The sequence below is a fragment of the Bufo gargarizans genome, chromosome 10 (genome assembly GCF_014858855.1).
Source record: "Bufo gargarizans isolate SCDJY-AF-19 chromosome 10, ASM1485885v1, whole genome shotgun sequence".
Lineage (NCBI taxonomy): Eukaryota > Metazoa > Chordata > Amphibia > Anura > Bufonidae > Bufo > Bufo gargarizans.
In genome coordinates this window covers 10,746,879-10,767,358 of record NC_058089.1, presented here as the reverse complement: position 1 = coordinate 10,767,358, position 20,480 = coordinate 10,746,879, and the positions used below count along the sequence as shown (strand labels likewise).

The following is a 20,480-nucleotide window of genomic DNA, read 5'->3' as shown; positions in this document are numbered from 1 at the left end:
GTCGCCCACAGATCCCCCATAATAGTGTCGCCCACAGATCCCCCATAATAGTGTCGCCCACAGATCCCCCATAATAGTGTCGCCCACAGATCCCCCATAATAGTGTCGCCCACAGATCCCCCATAATAGTGTCGCCCACAGATCCCCCATAATAGTGTCGCCCACAGATCCCCCATAATAGTGTCGCCCACAATTTGTTTTAATATGGCCTTTGAACATAATTTTTCAAGTAAGATCATATAAACCTCTGTTTTGTAATTTTGTCGTTTTTCCCGATTAATCGAAGAAATTAATCGGCAACTAATCGATTATTCAAATAATCGTTAGCTGCAGCCCTAATCAGAACACAATAGTCTAAGGCTACTTTCACACTAGCGGCAGGACGGATCCGACAGGCTGTTCACCCTGTCAGATCCGTCCTTCCGCTATTTCGCCGTGCCGCAGTTCCATCCCCATTGACTATAATGGGGACGGGGCGGAGCTCCGGCACAGCATGGCAGTTCGCGGTGAGAGGCCGCTGGACTAAAAAGTCAGACATGCAGTACTTTTAGTCCGGCGGCCTTTCACCGTGCTGCGCCAGAGCCCCGCCCCCATCCCCATTATAGTCAATGGGGATGGAGCGGCGGCACGGAGAAATAGCGGAAGGACGGATCCGACAGGGTGAACATCCTGTCGGAGCCGTCCTGCCTCTAGTGTGAAAGTAGCCTAAGGGTCCATTCACATGTCCGTAATTTGGGTCCGCATTCGTTCCGCAATTTGCGGACCCATTCACTTTCAATGGGGCTGAAAAAAATAGAACATGTCCTATTCTTGTCTGCAATTGCAGACCAGAAAAGGCATTTTCTATTATAATGTCTGTGATGTGCGGTCTGCAAATTGCGGATCACACATTGCGGATCACACATTGCAGGTGTCCGTGTTTTGCGGATTGGCAATTTGAGGATCCGCAAAACACTTACGGACGTGTGAATGGACCCTTAGTTGGTGAAGTGAAATGAGAAAAATATAAAAATAAAACTATTGTTTAGAAATAGAAAACAGAATATTGTCCTGTGCGTATGTATTCACCCCTTTGTTAGGAAGCCCATAAAATGCTCTGTTGCAACCAATTACCTTCAGAAGTCACATGATTAGTGACATGATGTCACCTGTGTGCAATCTCAGTGTCACATGATCTGTCATTACATATACACCCCAGAGGCTGCAACACCTAAGCAAGAGGCATCCCTAACCAAACACTGCCAATCGAGCCGAGTTCAATCGAGAACCTGATTATTTTGTGCAATCAGTTAAACAGGGTACAAGCGTCTATGCAAAAATATAAATGTTTTATTTAGAATAGGTTAAAATACAAACAAAAATGTATTAACATAAATTTCAATAATATACAATGATAGGCAGTACCCAGAATTCACCACTACATGGTGCCAACAAAGCAACACTCAACCAACACAAGAATATTATGCAATACGGCTTTAAATTTGTGAGAGATATACAATCAATGGATTATGCGGAAAACTCAGTCAAGAAGATGACAGATACGAGCCCTTGCTCCACCCAAAATTGATGACCAATCTTAGATATGGGGTAGTATTGCAACAAAACGTATAAATTATTGGCTTGATATCAAACTAGGGAATACAAAGATTCCCAACAGAGAGTTTCTCCAATATTATCCCCTTTATTCAGTTATATGCATCGTAACTGAAATCAGAGAAAATATTGATGTAGCAACTAACGTTACACGTCCGCAAATGAGTGGGTATCTGGCCAAGTATCAAGCCAATTAATTTAGATCAATACTACATAAAACAAAAATATACATTACCCAAGGGTCAAGTGATGTGCAGAGTCTTGGGGCAGCCAGCTCTCAAGAGTTTTTCCCGATAATCCAAATGTTTCTCACGAGATCTATAATCCAAATGTTTCTTTGTTTGTTTTGTTTTTTTTATTTATTTTTCTCTCTTTCTTCCCTTTTTCTTTTGGTATCTGGTTTCTTAACCCAAAACTTGAACACACCCTCAGATGAACACACCCTCCTGGTTTGGCATTTTCCAATCATTGTTGGATGGGTGTGTGCATTGATAAGGAGCGTGACGTCATAATACTACCCAGAATGCATTTTTGCTACTGATGTAGTATTAACTGCTCATATCTAGGTGGCACTGTTGTATAAGCAATAAGCATCATACCATTAAGGGTTAACTCATACATGCCTGATATTTTCAATACTACACACCTCTGACATCTGGAGGCCTTGTCTCTGGGCCAAGGGACAAACTTTGATACATGAATATACACTTTGAGGAACATCTAGACAATTCTCACACTGTGGAATTCATGTTCAGATATGAAAAACAATGAAGCCTCAGAATCCGCAGGTGCGATGTATCTTCTCACTGTCTAACTGCATAATATATTGTTACAATACCACTAGCTTTAGAACGGCGCAGTAATCTTCTCATGGACTTACTTTGGCCTACATATAATCCATACAAAACAGTGAATAGAATCAACATTGCTCTTAAAGGCAATGAATACTCATCATAACTAAAATAAGTAGATAAAACTGTTTATACTTATGAAAAAGCACAACACAAGTAAGGGACAATGTTGTGGAGAAGTACAAGTCAGGGTTAGGGTATAAAAAAACATCCAAATCTGTGATGATCCCCAGGAGCGCCATCAAATCTATCATAACCAGATGGGAAGAACATGGCACAACAGCAAACCTGACAAGAGACGGCCGCCACCAAAACTCGCGGACCGGGCAAGGAGGGCATTAATCCGAGAGGCAGCACAGAGACCTGAGGTAACCCTGGAGGAGCAGAGACTGGAGGATCTGTACAGAGGACGACAATAAGCCGTAGGCTCCATAGAGTTGGGCTTTATGGCAGAGTGGCCAGAAGAAGCCATTACTGTCAGCTAAAGACAATAAGGCGCGTTGTGAGTGAAAAGGCCTGCGGGAGACTCCGAAATGTATGGAGGAAGGAGCTCTGGTCTGAGGAGACGAAAACTGAACTTATCGGCCATCAATGAGAACGCTATGTCTGGAGCAAACCCAACACATCACATCACCCAAAGAGCACCATCCCCACAGTGAGACATGGTGGTGGCAGCATCATACTGGGGGGACTGGGAAACTGAGCTGAGGGAAAGATGGATGGTGCTAAATACAGGGATATCCTTCAGCAGAACCTGCCCCACTCTGTGCGTGATCTGAGGCTAGGACGGAGGCTCACCTTCCAGCAGGACAATGACCCCAAACACACGGCTAAAGCAACACCTGAGAGGTCTAAGGGGAAACATGTAAATGTGTTGGAATGGCCTACAGTCACATCTCCCAGTAGTTGGGGTTATGAAATGTTCCTTAAAGGGTTTTTCCAGGATTAGTAAAACATGGCTGCTTTCTTCCAAAAGTACTTCCAGCCCTCTCCACAGGCTGTATCTGACACTGCGCCTCAGCCCCATTGACTTCAATGGAGAGAAGCTGCAATGCCAGACACAACCTGTGGACAGGGGTGGCGCTATTTTATAGAAGAAAGTATCTGTGCTTTATTATTGTACAGTCCCTTCAATATAAAAAAAAAAAGCTGTGATCTCAGTTTTTGCAAAAATTACAAAGGACACAAAAAAAATTGTTAACCCTTTAATAACCATTCAGCCTTTACCTAATAATCCCTGCGCCCCGTTATAGTCCCAAAATACGATAAACCAACAGTCAGGGTAAGAATTTAATATTTTTATTAAAATTTTTGGTCAAGCTCATCAGGTACAGTCCCTTAGAAGGCATGTATAACATATGTACAATATAGGTGTCACCACATGTACACATACGGTATAGCATGGGCTTTCAGAAACAGCGCCTCTCCTGGCCATAGGTGGTGTCTGGTACTGCACCTCGGCCTCACTCACCTGCAGTACAGACACGGCCCATGCACGAGATCCTAGCAGACGCCAACACGAGTAGGACCTATGACCGAGACCTCCTTGGACCACCCATATACTGCATAGCAGGGGTCAGCAACCTCCAGCACCCCAGCTGTGGGGAGACTACAACTCCCAGCATGCTCACTGGGAGTTTTAGTCTTGCAACAGCTGGAGTGCCAGAGTTTGCTGACCCCTGCTCTAGAGGTAGTAGAGGGCATCCATATGTCAAAACCGATGTCCCCTGCTGATTTTATTGGGGGCGCCATGTATAGCACCAGCTATGGCTGCTGATTGTGGAGGGTCCCCTGGGATCCGATACATGGTGCCTATTGTAATCAGTGGGTACCTGTGTACAAGCGCCCAGTGTGTGACCCCTCCCCCGCCATGCACACCTGCATCCATTACCTGAGCATATAGTGCAGTAGCCTACCCCTCCACCATTGAGATTGCAAAACCACCAGAGCCCTGGCCTTAAAGGGGTTGTCCAGAATTAGAAAAACGTGGCTGCTCTCTTCCTAAAACAGCACCACACCTGTCCTCAGGTGGTGTGTGGTATCGCAGCACAGCCACAGTCACTTTAATGGCGCTGAGCTGCAATACCAGACCCCGCCTTGGACAGATGTGGCGCTGTTTCCTTCTCTAATCCCGGACAGCCCCTTCATATGTGACCCGGAGCCTCCCTTTTATGTGTTATAAAATCTGATGTTTTCCATCCAGCGGCACCGCCCCTCCCCCGTGTCTCTCCGCAGCTCGATCCCACTACTTCTTCTTCTCCTCCTCCATCTTCCCCAGGGCGTGTATGGCTTTGTTTTCCAGCAGCTCCACCTTCTTGTCACTTGGCAGCACTGCGTTGTTCAGCATGCCCTTCACCAGCGTCGTGATGGGCACGGTGTAGGCGGTGGGGAAGAAGTGAGCGATCGGAACCATCAGCTTCCTGGTTAGCCATTCTGCCGGGCGCGACTCTTCCCGGTCAACCATCAGCACCCTGTAAAACAAGCCGCAGATCCGTCATCAGCATCGGGGCGAACAAAGCCAGCCGCCAATAGAACAGGGGGCCCGATACAGCGGTCTGTACACCATAAGGGGGGTGTGGCCACCAGTGCTGAGTCTAAATGACAGCTTCTGTTCTCTCTCCTCCATACTTTACACTGAAGCTCTGCTTGTTCTGATTGGCTGCTGGATATTAGGCTCTGCAGGAAATCAGCCAGCCACGCCGTCTACTTACGCAGGTCTGAAGATGGTATAACGGTCAAATCCGATCTCTTCTACCTCCGCTTCCACTTCACCCTGTGGGATAATACAAAACATATCTTATCAGCGGTCTCCGGGATGGGCCGCCAATATGGAGGTTCAGCCGGAGCGACATCGCCACCCACCGGAACAAAGCAGTTCTGCAAATTTCTAATGCACTTTGCTTGTCAGTGAATGAAAACACCACCCCCCGAAATGTAAAGGTTTGGACGAAACTTGACTTTATCGCCACCTGGTGTCCATCATGTTGTACTGCAACTATGTGTTCTGCCTGTACCAGTGATTCTCAGTGGCCTGGACGTGGCTCAGCCACATTGAAGTGAACAGGCCTGAGCCGCTCCCAGGCCATTGATAATAGTTGTGATATCACTGGGCCCGTGGGAAACTGCGAGAAGGCCGCAGCAGTACTGCGAGCCGCTGCCCTCTCAACCAGCTGATTGGCGGGGGCCCTGGGTGACGGAACCCCGCCGATCTGATGCTGGTGATCTATCCACTATGACGTGCATACCCCCAAAATAATATATACTGTAATATGCAATTCTATAGGATTATTACTAATGTCATCTATGTACCCACCCCTCTAACGTGCGCCCCCCTAGGCTGGTGTATACTGCTATATACTATACAGGATGATTACTATGGACCGACCCCGCTACATCCCTGCAGGTCTGTACTGACCTTAACCCTGAGGTAGAGGAAGCTGCTCCCCTTGTTAGCGCCTTGAGAAGACTCCAGATTAAAGTGTTGGCAGCCACCAGCTTTTGCCAGCTGCGCCGACTTCAGAACATAGTCGTGGTCGACTCGGATAAATCCAGCCTGGAAAACACAGGGCGCAATATTATATTATATTATTACATCCAACAACTGCTCGATGTCTCTTGATTTTTCAGGCTTCAATCCCTCAATTCTGTGAATGGGGTGACACAGCGAGGGGTTGTGTCTGGGAAGGCACTATGTGGTTTCCAGCCAGGTGAGGTCAAATACCGGACTGGAGTTTAAGTGCCGGTCTGGGTTTTGGCAGCACCTGGCTGTTCCTTAAATAGGCAGCTGGGCACAGCAACTGAGTCTCGGTTTTTGGGATCTGAGGTTTTGTGCCGTGCTGGAGGGCTAAGAGCCGCACGCGGGGGGAAACAGGCTGTCCGCATCCGTTGCTCTGTTCCGTGGCCCCGCCAAAAAAAAATAGAACATGTCCTATTCTTGTCCGTTTTGCGGACAAGAATAGGCATTTCTACAATGGGCTGCCCGTTCCGCAAAAAAACGGAACGGTCGTGTGCATGAGGCCTAACAAACTGTTTTTTGCCTCTGTTCTGCGTCCGCTTACCCTGCCTACCAGAGCGAATCCCCACAATTGAAACAACGTGGTTCCCATCAGAGAGTGAAAATCTGTCCTGCGCTCTTCACACCCTGCTTGTTAGGGCTCATTCACACGACCGTGTGAAGCCCGTGCTGTGGACCACAAATTGCGGTCCGCAATGCACAGGCACCTTCCGTGGGGCAGGCGCATGGGGATCGCAGACCCATTCACTTGAATGGGTCCGCGATCCTTCCGTTCCGAAAAACAGCATGTTCTATCTTTTTGCGGTGCGGAGGCACAGACGGAACCCCAGAAAGCACTCCGTAGTGCTTCCGTATCTCCGGATTTGCGGACCCATTGAAATTAATGGTCCCTCATCCGTGATGTGGAATGACAATGGTGGTGTGAACGAGCCCTTACACTGTACAAGCAGCTTTGAATAGAATGCCCAATGAGCAGTTAAGACTGACATACGGCACAGCAGTATAAACAGATAAGGAACATCAGTTACTATAAGGATTTACATGACATTTAGAGTCGGACGACAGCACCTGGGCGCAGTATTGAAGCAGGGTTTTCATTCTTAGGGCTCGTTCACACGACCGTATGTATTTTTCAGTGTTTTGCGGGTTGTTCTAGGACATGTTCTATCTTTGAACGGAAAAACGGAAACTGAATGCATACGGAGTACATTCCATTTTTTTGGGGAGGAACCATTGAAATAAATGGTACTTTATACGGAACGCAAAAAACGTCCGTGTGAACGAGCCCTTAGATAGTTGCCCTCTGACAATTTCAGCTTCATCCATGTGACGCCAGCACTTTCCAGTGTAAGGCCCATGCACACGACTGTATCCGAGTCGCATCTGCATTCTGACTGCAGAACTATTGCTTTCAATGGGTGCGTGGTCTGCGTTTTACGGACATAGTCTACCTCTTTGCGGAACAGACACACGGATGCGGAATATGTCCTATACCTGTTTGCAAAATGTAGACCCGCGGACCCATTGAAGTCAAGGGCATGGGGCCAATCCCAAGACTTATTTTCACATGGTAGGGACTGATCTGCCCATCCAGATCTCCTGGTTCATGAATAGAAGGCCAGCGTTCCATTTTTACAGCAGCAGAAAACCTGCGTCATGTGTGAGGTTATCAAACACAGCCATTTATTATTACTTAAAAGAGGAAATGCACTTAAAAGTCTTCCAACTGTTGCAAAACTACAACTCCCAGCATGCCCTCCCCCCAGCCAGGTGGTAGTATGCAACAGCGTTCTGTGGGATAAACGATAAGTTATCAGGTTTTATTTGCCGGCCCCTGTCCTTCAAGGGTTAAAGCGCGTTGACAATTATTTGTTCTGTGGCGGAATAAACGATACAATAAAGATACAATAACAATTTGTTTCCCTTTCGACAGTTAATGGCGTTTCTTCCCACTGTCAATATTGCGGTAGAACAGTGGGCGCTTTGTCTCCGGTAACACCCGTGCCGGGCGCTTTGTGTCGCCCTAAAGCCCGATGATTATTTTATTACCTTTGAAATCGCGTCCGATTCTCACGTCGGGTAGCATTCCTATGCAGCTCTCTAGCGTCGCCGCTGCTACCCACGCTGCTGCCTGACAAATCCTTGGCCGCGCTCATGTGTCGTCTCATTAAAGCGAGCCCCTCATTTCCCTGCCTTTCGTTCTGCGCTAAACGCTGCTTAATAGAGTCCTGCCATCTTCAATTGTCCGCGGGAAATTAGAGTGACACAAATACCGGCAGCTTTCATTCCCCCTTCAATCTGATTAGTCAGTCATCTCATTTCAATACTACCCCCAGCTATCACAGGCTAGCGTCCCCCCCCACCCCCACTCATTGTCCTGGACTTACAAGTGACACATTCTCCCTGAAGATCAGGCCGGGGAGCGCTTGGGAGCCCCTCGCGCCCGTAACCCATCATTCCACCTCAATGCCCACACCTTTGTTTCTCTTGTTGCCTTGCAAAAGTTGATATATTGACGCCTGAGCCATCGGCGTCCCCTTAATCCGATACACTTTCCCAAATCCTCTGAGACCCCAAGCGGCCGGTGAGTAAGCCCCCTATTATCCTGCATTTAACCTATCATTACGCCATGCAGAATTTCCATGGTAGAGAATGCAAAACAGGACAGGGCCATACAGCCAAATATCCATGACATCTGCATTCAGCGACCAAGCGGTGAGTGGGGGTAACACAACTTTCATGGTTTTTTTACCCCAAATTGATGAGCGTTCCCATTTAAGATGCAAAAAATATATAAAAATGCAAATATGTCTGAAGATATCTCGGACCCTAGAAGGGTAACAGAAGCGGGGTAATATACGTGACCATTACAGTGCCACCCACCTGTCCACATACCTTGTATTTACTGCTGTGCTAAGGGCCTGTTTTACAGCGTAGGGGTCCATTCACACGTCCGTAGTGTATTGCGGATCCGCAATACACCCGGCCGGCACCCCCCATAGAACTGCCTATTGTCCGGACATGTTCTATATTTTTGCGAAGCCGCGGCCCGGGAGTTCGGGGCCGAGCCCTGGAAATGCGGAGTACATAGTGTGCTCTGCGCATCCATTCCTGCTCCATTGAGAATAAATGGGTCCGCACCCGTTCCCGATATTGCGGACGTGTGAATGGACCCCAATTTTGGCGTGCTGAAATTCCAATGAAAGCCTGCCCGCAGCCGCGTCCTTTCTGCCTCCCCTACACCTCAATGGGGGCAAAGCGCAAAGGATCGCGGGGCAGCGGCGTACAGCATGTCCTTTCTTGGTGCGGCCGTGGCTTTAAGCCACTGCTCTGCGATGATCAGCGCGTGTGAACGGGCCCTTAGTGTCAGTGTTAACTTTACATCCGGAATTCTGTTTGGATTTGGATAAAAATGCCTAAATGATGCCGCAAGATGTCATTGTTTACATCTGGAATTCTATTCATGAACCAGGAAGAACTGGATAAACACAGCTATAGAGCCCTGTGAGATGTCAGTTTCAGGCCTCCTGCACACGACCGTAGGTGTCCCGTTGCCGTATTGCGGACCGCGTTTGTGGATCCGCAATACACGGGCACCGTTCCGTGTACATTCCGCATCACGGATGCGGACCCATTCACTTCAAAGGGTCCGCAAATCCGGAGATACTGAATGGAACTGTGCTTCCGTGGGGTTTAGATAGAACATGTCCTATCTTTTTGCGGAACGGCCGGATCGCGGACCCATTAAAGTGAATGGGTCCACGATCCGCCGCCCCACGGACGGTGTTCGTGCATTGCGGCCCGCAGCACGGACACGGGGCGCACACGTTCGCGTGCAGGAGGCCTCATCGTAGATCTGGAATTCTGTTCAGGAACTAGGAGATTCTGGACAAACATGGCTTTGAGGACCTGCAAGATGTCAGTGTTTACTTCAGATCTGGAATTCTATACGAAAGCCAGGAAGACCTGGGTGATCGTGGCTACAGGGCCCTGCAAGAAGCTGGTGTTCACTTTCGATATTGCATTGTATTCATGAACCAGGAGGATTTGGATGAACATAGCTATAGGGCTTTGCAAGAAGTTCACGTTATGAAGCAGGTGGAACTGGATGAACATGGCTAGAGGTCAGATATGTTAGATGAACCTGACGGTCAAGGATATGCTTGCATCACACATGGCCGGCAGTACGAGTCTGTGACTCCAGCCTCCTGAGCACAGGACTTTGTATGTAACATGCAGGAACACGCGTGAGCTGATAACGCACACGACGGGTTATGTCCCATCATTAAGATAAGCTGTAATTGCTTTTTATCTGGGTCTAAATTCTAACGGCAGAAAGCGGCGGCTGACATCATGTCCGACTGCACCGTCCGCCCAGGAAGCAGAGGGCCGATCTCAGGAGGCTTGTGATGACCGAACCAGTCTGTGGGGCGTTAAAGGGGTCGTCCCACGAAAAATATCCTACATTTTTTCAAACCAGCCCCTGCATCTGAATACTTTTGTAATTGCATGTAATTAATAATCTAGTATAGCCACTGAGCGATTCAATAAACTGTATCTGTATAGCGCCACCTGCTGTCACCGAGAGGGAAGCACATGAACAGTTCCATCCTTCAACTGCCATCAGCTGCAGCAGAAAGGACATGCCCCATGAGAGCGCACGCTGTCAGTTTGAAATAAACCTAGCAGAACAATTAAAGCAGTGAATGGGGAGATCTCTGGACCATGCGAGGCACAGGGCTGGTTCTCAATCGGTTAGAAATAGAGGGTCATGTACTATGTGATGTCTGATTTTCATTTTTTACATTAAAGGGGTATTCCCATCTTAGACAATGGGGGCATATCGCTAGGATATGCGCCCATTGTCTTATAGGTGCGGGTCCCACCGCTGGGACCGCCACCTATATCGAGAATGGAGCCTCGAAAGTGAAGGAGAGCGCACTGCGCATGCGCAGCTGCCCTCCATTCATTTCTATGGGGCTGACGAATGGGAGCATAGAAATGAATGGGAGCATGGGCCGCGCATGCGCAATGCGCTCTCCTTCACTTCTATGGGAGAGGCGGGGATTAGTGCTTGGGAAATCTGGGGTCCTCCAGCCACAGCGCTCCCCGCTCCCAGCGGTGGGACCTTCACCCATCAGACAATGGGGGCATATCCTAGCGATATGCCCCCATTGTCTCAGATGGGAATACCCCCTTAAAGGGTGTCTGTCACCACTATGTGACCTTATCCAGCGCTTACATGCCTCTTATAGCACACCTATACATGACTCTAATGGTACCGGACCTAGCGATGAAGCAAAGGAAGAGGCTGGGGAGGAGTAAAGTAAAAGGACGGCAGAGCAGCCTGGGCACCTGCACCGGAACGCCGCCCCGAGCACTTGCTTGTGCTCATTTGCATATGGATTAAAAGGCGTTTTTCCTGCTTGTGCAAGACAACAGAAAATAACAAGGGTACCATTAGAGTCATGTATAGGTGTGCTACAGAGGCATGTAGGGCTGTATACGGTCATATAGGGGTGACTTTAATCATGGGATAACTCCCTTTAAAAAGCCATAGGAGGCACCAGCCCCGCGAGAGGCTACGCGCCCGCGACTCCTGACGGGCATCTGTCTATGGCCAGCTCTGGGCTTCTAATGTGACGAGCTCTTGAATTAGGAGGCCGCCGCTCTACTCACCTCCCCAGATTTTGCTTTTGTGGTTCCAAGACAGCAGAACCCAACATCGTGTCCTTGAAAGGCAGCCGAATGCTCATCTAACTTCTCAAAATCAACCACCTCCTGGTTCTGGAGATAGAAGAGAGACAGAGCGGGGTAAGTGTGGGGGATGGGGTGGTGTAATAAAGAGTCACTGCCCCCATCTCACAACAAAATCAGCACGCTCCTCTCCTGAAAACCTCTGTGCTGCTGGGGACCCTGCTCCTTCCACTATAAGGCTAGGTCTACACGACGACATTTGTTGCGCGACAGATAGGGCGCAACATTTGTCGCACTAATGTCGCACGACAATTTTTATAATGGCAGTCTATGGTGTCGCACTGCAACATGCGACATGCTGCGACTGCGACAGTCGCAGAAAGTTGCATGTTGCAGTGCGACACCATAGACTGCCATTATAAAAATTGTCGCGCGACATTAGTGCAACAAAATGTCGCGCGACAAATGTCGTCGTGTAGACCTAGCCTAACTCTCAGACTGTGACTTCTCACAAGATCAGCGACTCCTCTCCTGAAATCCTCTGTGCTGCTGGGACCCTGCTTCTTTTTACTATGTAACTCTCAGTCTGTGACCGCCACAAGACCAGCACACTCCTCTCCTGAAATCCTCTGTGCTGCTGGGAGGACCCCGCTCCTTCCACTATGTAACTCTCAGCCTGTGACCTCCACAAGACCAGCACACTCCTCTCATGAAATACTCTGTGCTGCTGGTGGCCTGTGATCTCCTACTAGTCTGTATTTTCTTCCATACATCACAACACCACAGAGGAGTGCCAAGGTCACTGTCTCCTGCAAAATCAACCCTTTCTAAAATACTCTGTGCTGCTGGACACAGTGTTCCTTACACTTGCATAGCCCTCTGACCTCCTACCTGTCGCCACTCTCCCTTTGAATCCTAACAGCAGACATGCGTGTACAGGTCACTCGCTGCTACAAGGCCATCACACTCTTCTCCTGCTGCTCCCACCATATGACTATACAAGGTCTGATGACGTCACCCACCACATCTTTATAAGCCTCGTCTTCATAGTTTAGCTTCCGGCGCCCGATGACCGTGACTTTGCCGTACAGCCGACTGTGGACTATCTGCTTGAGGAGCTCTTTGCCCGTCTCTCCGGACGCCCCGAGGATGAAGCAGGACTTGTTCAGCTGCCGGTAGGCTTCTTGCAGCGTCTTGAGATCTTTAGCCATCCTGTGTTCAGCAAGGAAATGATGAAGCGTTAGGATTCCTTTTAATAAACCGCGGCCCCTCGGGGAACATCGGGCCCAGAACATCCTGCTGCCATAGTTACTAATTACAGGCTAATGGGTAAACAACAGTCAGGACGCCGCGGCCACCCCCATACGCGCAAACAAACCCATCTGCCCAAATATAAGATGCACAAAGGAAACGTCCCCAATCCCTTCTGGAAACGTATTGACTGCCATTCACAAGCTTTGAGAGTTGATAGAGGGATTCGCTATAGGCCTCCCCTTACTAGCTGACACTGAACACAGGGGGGCCCCATCCTGCGTCACCTGGTGGGATACCCAGGGAACAAAATCTCAACTCTTCACTATGGCGGGACCTTGCCATCACCTTTGCTCAAAGCCCTTTTAATCCTTGAGCCGGGGTCCCCCTGTATTTCATTCACACACCCGATGCACCCTTAAAGCGTATGTTCACTTCTGCACGTGACATCTTTATACAGGGTATGTATACTTTTGCAACTACATAAACTTTTGCACTGTGTAAATTAATCTACCGTTTTGTGTATACAGCTCCTATACAGACCCATGTGTCTCCATGGTAACGCACACTACTGTACAGCCTGATCTCACGAATTGCCTGGTCCGGCCGCGTGCATGAGCCCTTACAGACGAGGCAGATGGGAGGAGGTCGCTGCAGGATCAGACTACACATGGCTTTGTCGTCTGTTACCGTAGAGACGTCTGCATAGGAGCTGTATGCTCAACCGTTGCCATTTATTGCTTCATTTTTATTGTGCGCACATTGGAGCAGACAACGTAAAAAAACGGTTGCAAAAGTATACACACCCCTTCCAAAATTCCCATTTCATATTGCAAGGTATATATGGAAAAAGTCTGTATACGTTGTTCCTGCGACTACCCCTAGAGGCGCCTGTCAGGTTCTGTGTTTGCAGCGGGCAGGGCCCCTCGGCTCAGGAAACGGGACCGTTCTATGGGCGCCTCGTTTTGAGCTTTTCCATGGAAAGTCCTTGATGAGTTTAGAAGGAAGAAACTGCTGCTCGACATCAAATCCTTTCACATCTAGATTTAGTCAGCGACCAAAGTGGAGATGTCGGACACACACCGTACGGCTTCTACTATGACTACATACAGTAAATGGCGCCATATTGGAGCTCAGAACCGTGGGGTGCCTTTGGCAATGCCACGATGCGCTGACATCCTGCTGAGCTTGTATATGAGCAAGCAGAGCTGCAGTGTAAATCATGAGGGAAGGTCGGATTAGACAGAAGATGGCTTTCAGATTACTTTATACCAGGGATACCCAACCTGCGGCCCTCCAGCTGTTGCAAAACTACAACTCCCAGCATGCCCGGACAGCCTACACCTATCAGCTTACAGCATGGCATGATGGGAGTTGTAGTTTTACAACAGCTGGAGGGCTGCAGATTGAGCGTCCCTGCTTTATGCAATGCTGACATTCACGGCTGCAGTCGGCCTCCTACACACCGCACGTCCGGAGAGAACTGGGATGCCGCATGTAGACCAGAAATCAGATCCGCTGTTGATTCACAGCACACCCACTCGCTGCGCCGTGCCAAACAGCTCCTCAAATACAACCACACCCACCATCCACAGTCCCCGTCATACATGGGTGTATCCCGAGCAAACAGGGGGCAGAGCCATGGCGGCCGGGGGTCTTCTTCTACAGGACACCTAGTGGTCAGCCTGAGAGTCCATGTGTGGGCGGAACGGCCCTTAGGTGTCTTCCACACGGATGATACGGATTAGGTCCGGGTGCGTTCAGTGAAACTCGCACCATTTTGCAAGCAAGTTCAGTCCGTTTTGTCTGCGATTGCGTTCAGTTGTTCAGTGCAATGCGTTTTTACAAACAACATCTCTTAGCAACCATCAGTGAAAAACGCACTTGTTTCCGGATGCGATGCGTTTTCACTGAAGCCCCATTTACTTCTATGGGGCCAGGGCTGCGTGAAAAATGCAGACTATAGAACATGCTGCGATTTTCACACAACGCAGAACTGAGGCGTGAAAAAAAACGCTCATGTACACAGACCCATTGAAATGACTGGGTCAGGATTCAGTGCGGGTGCCATGCGTTCACGTCATGCATCGCACCCGCGCACGGAAAACTCACTCGTGTGAAAGGGACCTAATGCAGGGATCAGTAACCTTTGGCACTACAGCTGTTGTGAAACTACAACTCCCAGCATGTTCCTTTCACTTCTGTGGGAGTTCAGAGAACAGCCAAACAAGTGTGCATGATGGGAGATGTAGTTTCACAACAGCTGGAGTGCCGGAGGTTGCTGACCCTGGTCTAATGCAAATGAAGCCACGTTTCAAATGGTTTAGATTAGAAATATTGTCCTGTGACATCACTGTGTTTATTATCTCTGTACTGTGACATCACTGTGTGTATTATCTCTGTACTGTGACATCACTGTGTGCATTACCCCTGTACTGTGACATCACTGTGTGTATTATCCCTGTACGGTGACATCACTGTGTGTATTATCTCTGTACTGTGACATCACTGTGTTTATTATCCCTGTACTGTGACATCACTGTGTCTATTATCTCTGTACTGTGACATCACTGTGTATTATCCGTGTACTGTGACATCACTGTGTCTATTATCCCTGTACTGTGACATCACTGTGTGTATTATCCCTGTACTGTGACATCACTGTGTCTATTATCTCTGTACTGTGACATCACTGTGTGTATTATCCCTGTACTGTGACATCACTGTGTGTATTATCCCTGTACTGTGACATCACTGTGTGTATTATCTCTGTACTGTGACATCACTGTGTGTATTATCTCTGTACTGTGACATCACTGTGTGTATTATCTCTGCACTGTGACATCACTGTGTGTATTATCCCTGTACTGTGACATCACTGTGTGTATTATCCCTGTACGGTGACATCACTGTGTGTATTATCCCTGTACGGTGACATCACTGTGTGTATTATCCCTGTACGGTGACATCACTGTGTGTATTATCCCTGTGCTGTGACATCACTGTGTGTATTATCCGTGTACTGTGACATCACTGTGTGTATTATCCCTGTGCTGTGACATCACTGTGTGTATTATCCCTGTGCTGTGACATCACTGTGTGTATTATCCCTGTGCTGTGACATCACTGTGTGTATTATCCCTGTACTGTGACATCACTGTGTGTATTATCCCTGTACTGTGACATCACTGTGTGTATTACCCCTGTACTGTGACATCACTGTGTTTATTACCCCTGTACTGTGACATCACTGTGTGTATTATCCCTGTACTGTGACATCACTGTGTGTATTATCCCTGTACTGTGACATCACTGTGTGTATTATCCCTGTACTGTGACATCACTGTGTATTATCTCTGTACTGTGACATCACTGTGTTTATTATCCCTGTGCTGTGACATCACTGTGTATTATCTCTGTACTGTGACATCACTGTGTGTATTATCTCTGTACTGTGATATCACTGTGTTTATTATCCCTGTGCTGTGACATCACTGTGTGTATTATCCCTGTACTGTGACATCACTGTGTGTATTATCCCTGTGCTGTGACATCACTGTGTGTATTATCTCTGTACTGTGATATCACTGTGTTTATTATCCCTGTGCTGTGACATCACTGTGTGTATTGTCTCTGCACTGTGACATCACTGTGTGTATTATCCCTGTACTGTGACATCACTGTGTTTATTATCCCTGTACTGTGACATCACTGCGTGTATTATCTCTGTACTGTGGCATCGCTGTGTGTATTATCCCTGTACTGTGACATCACTGCGTGTATTATCTCTGTACTGTGACATCACTGTGTGTATTATCCCTGTACTGTGACATCACTGTTTATTATCTCTGTGCTGTGACATCACTGTGTTTATTATCTCTGTGCTGTGACATCACTGTGTGTATTATCTCTGTACTGTGACATCACTGTGTGTATTATCTCTGTACTGTGACATCACTGTGTGTATTATCCCTGTGCTGTGACATCACTGTGTGTATTATCCCTGTGCTGTGACATCACTGTGTGTATTATCCCTGTGCTGTGACATTACTGTGTGTATTATCCCTGTGCTGTGACATCACTGTGTGTATTATCCCTGTGCTGTGACATCACTGTGTGTATTATCCCTGTGCTGTGACATTACTGTGTGTATTATCCCTGTGCTGTGACATCACTGTGTGTATTATCCCTGTGATAATGTGATGGAAAAATGAACGTAACCAGAAAAGAAAGCAATATGGCCAATCACAATACATTAGTAAGTGCCTGGTATTAACTTTCTCTATATGATAAATGCCATTTGCTGAAGTGAGAGGACCCCTTTAAAGAGACCAAAATATGAATAGGTCTTTTCAGTGTTTGCTGTGGCCCCCATGGTTCATTGCTACACCCGTGAACAACCAAGACAGAAGAAGCTTCATGAGGAAGAGCCTGCCCCGGGATAACGCAACTGAGCGCCGCCAGCATGACTCTGCAGAATCCCGTGTGCGAGAGAGGGGAGGGTGTGCAGAGTTGTGCAAGGGGACAATGTGCACCGCGACGCCCGCTGCAGGCTTCAGATACAGGTGTGCTTGTCATGGGCGATCCCCTAGCAACACCTTCTACAATGGCTACGGGAACACCCGGGCGGGTTCAGAAAATAACACCTGCAAGAAGCTGTAGAAAAACGATGGGATTCCCATGTTTAACCCTTTATGAGGCTGTGTGCGCACAGGAGGCTCATCAGGCTATGGGTTGTGCCAAATGTATTCTACAGCAGGCGCCACATTAATTTGGCTCCGTTTCCCAGCCTCATAGTGATAGTCCCCATAGCGGTCCTGCCGGCTCACACTTACCTGCTTGTGCACAGCTCGATTACCGATCACTACTGCTAAGCTCGGGCGCATTATATATGCCAAACGGTGCCCCACCACAGTGCACGCACCTCTTCTATAGACCAGGGGTGGCCAACCTGCGGCTCTCCAGCTGTTGCAGAACTACAACTCCCAGCATGCAAACACAGCCTACAGCAGGGCATGGTGGGAGCTGTAGTCTTACAACAGCTGGAGGGCTGCAGGTTGGCCACCCCTGCCATAGACCTACAGTCCACCGCCTAATGTGCTGAAAGGTTTGGTGCACATGGGGCCTTCAGTATTTGGGGTCCTGCGGTCATATACACATGCGATCACTGTATGGCAGTATATCAGGGGTCAGCAACCTCCGCCACGCCAGCTGTTGTGAAACTACAACTCCCAGCATGCAAATCAGGCACTGTGCAGGCGAATTCAGCGCCACGGCTCGGCTAGCGGCAGCCGTCGTGTGGCCCTGGCCAAGTATTAGCGGGGGTTACAGGCCGGGGCCGCGATATATTGTGACATCGGACGTGGCGATTGCGACGCTTCTGCACCTTTCTCTTTAGTGTCGGTGTTGCACATTCTAGAAAGTCGCAGACATTTTTGGGTCACGCGATTTTTCTGCTTCTTGAAGTCGCCGTGCAGCTAGAGCCGCAGGGGTGTCAGGGCAAGGGTTACAGGCACGTGACAAGAAAACATCTCCGATTTGTCTTCAACTCGCCGTCGCTTTGTTGCGGCGTGACTGCTCTGCGCAGCGCGTGCGATCCCGGCTTTACGGGTCAGTGGGGGAGATTTATCAAAACTGGTGTAAAGCAGAACTGGTTTAGTCGCCCATAGCAACCAATCAGATTCCACCTTTCATTTAGGACGGCTCCTTTGGAAAATGAATGGAGCAATCTGATTGGTTGCTGGGAGCAGTTAAACCAGTTCTACTTTACACCAGTTTGATAAATGACCCCCAGTGTGTTGAAGGTGATGAAATGGTTAATGCATAAAGGACAGTAAAAACTTGAATACTGCCAAATGTGCTCCAGCTTTGAGGGGGTTAATGAGGGGGTTAATATTTTGGCCACTGTTTAATGTGTGCAGGCAATGAGATGGTTAAGGGTCCATTCCTCTTGCTTGGGCAAATAAGAGGGATAACAGAAATGGGTATTTAGCCAAAAGTGCTGAGAGGGTTAATACACGGGTGCAAGGTGTAAGCAGCAGTGTGGTGCATGAAGGGTTAGTACCTGGGTATTTTAAGGTTCATTAGTAGGTGTGCGGTGCTAAAGGGTTAATATGCATCAGACAGTGTGGGTGGCACTGAGAAGGTTAATACCTGGTAGTAAAGTGGTGCAGAGAGGGTTAATCTCCGATACTAAGTGTGAGTTTGAGAGGGTTAATACATGATAGCAGTGCGGTGCAGAGAGGGTTAATACATGATAGCAGTGCGGTGCAGAGGGGGTTAATACATGATAGCAGTGCGGTGCAGAGAGGGTTAATACATGATAGCAGTGCGGTGCAGAGAGGGTTAATACATGATAGCAGTGCGGTGCAGAGAGGGTTAATACATGATAGCAGTGCGGTGCAGAAAGGGTTAATACATGATAGTAGTGCGGTGCAGAGAGGGTTAATACATGATAGCAGTGCGGTGCAGAGAGGGTTAATACATGATCGCAGTGCGGTGCAGAGAGGGTTAATACATGATAGCAGTGCGGTGCAGAGAGGGTTAATACATGATAGCAGTGCGGTGCAGAGAGGGTTAATACATGATAGTGCGGTGCAGAGAGGGTTAATACATGATAGCAGTGCGGTGCAGAGAGGGTTAATACCCGGTCGCAGCAGTGCGGTGCAGAGAGGGTTAATACCCGGTAGCAGCAGTGCGGTGCAGAGCGGGTTAATACCTGGGCGGCTCCTCCGGCTCCTCGTGCAGTGAGATGGCGGCTAGGAGGACGAGGACGGCGCCGCCGATGCTCCAGCAGTCGGTTCTCCACACACCCGGCATAAGGAGCCGCTTCCTGCCCTGCCCTGCCCTGCAGTACTGCGCATGCGCGGCCCTCAGAGCGTCCAGTGACAGAACCAAGGTAACACCTGCAACTGGCGGCACAGCCACAGGTGACCGCCCGGGGCCCCTGCAGGGGGCCACACACTCCAGGCTGTCCCCTGATATACTTGACAGTATTATATATGTATACAGTGAGCATAGAAATCCTCACAGGATATTATCACCACATGTACATACATGACCCCTGTGTACACATGGCAGCAGTGACACATGTACATACATGACCCCTGTGTACACATGGCAGCAGTGACACATGTACATACATGACCCTGTAATACACATGGGAGCAGTGACACATGTACATACATGACCTCTGTATACACATGGCAGCAGTGACACATGTACATACATGACCTCTGTGTACACATGGCAGCAGTGACACGTGTACATACATGACCCTGTAATACACATGGGAGCAGTGACACGTGTACATACATGACCCTGTAATACACATGGGAGCAGTGACACGTGTACATACATGACCCTGTAATACACATGGGAGCAGTGACACGTGTACATACATGACCCTGTAATACACATGGGAGCAGTGACACATGTACATACATGACCCTGTAATACACATGGCAGCAGTGACACATGTACATACATGACCTCTGTATACACATGGCAGCAGTGACACATGTACATACATGACCTCTGTATACCCCCTGACGAAGGTACGCCGAAACGCGCGT

At 48.5% G+C, this 20,480-nt stretch overlaps 1 protein-coding gene across 1 annotated transcript; it reads right to left on the bottom strand.

Annotated features, from left to right (window-relative positions):
* Positions 1-3,727: 3,727 nt before the first annotated feature.
* HTATIP2 (HIV-1 Tat interactive protein 2) lies at positions 3,728-19,783 on the bottom strand. The gene is made up of 6 exons (XM_044270743.1): positions 19,625-19,783; positions 12,678-12,867; positions 11,638-11,745; positions 5,860-5,997; positions 5,156-5,217; positions 3,728-4,915 (listed from the first exon to the last, which is right to left on the bottom strand). The coding sequence occupies exons 1-6, from the start codon at positions 19,723-19,725 to the stop codon at positions 4,690-4,692; spliced, it is 825 nt and encodes a 274-aa protein (XP_044126678.1). The 5' UTR covers positions 19,726-19,783; the 3' UTR covers positions 3,728-4,689.
* Between the last annotated feature and the right edge of the window lie 697 nt (positions 19,784-20,480).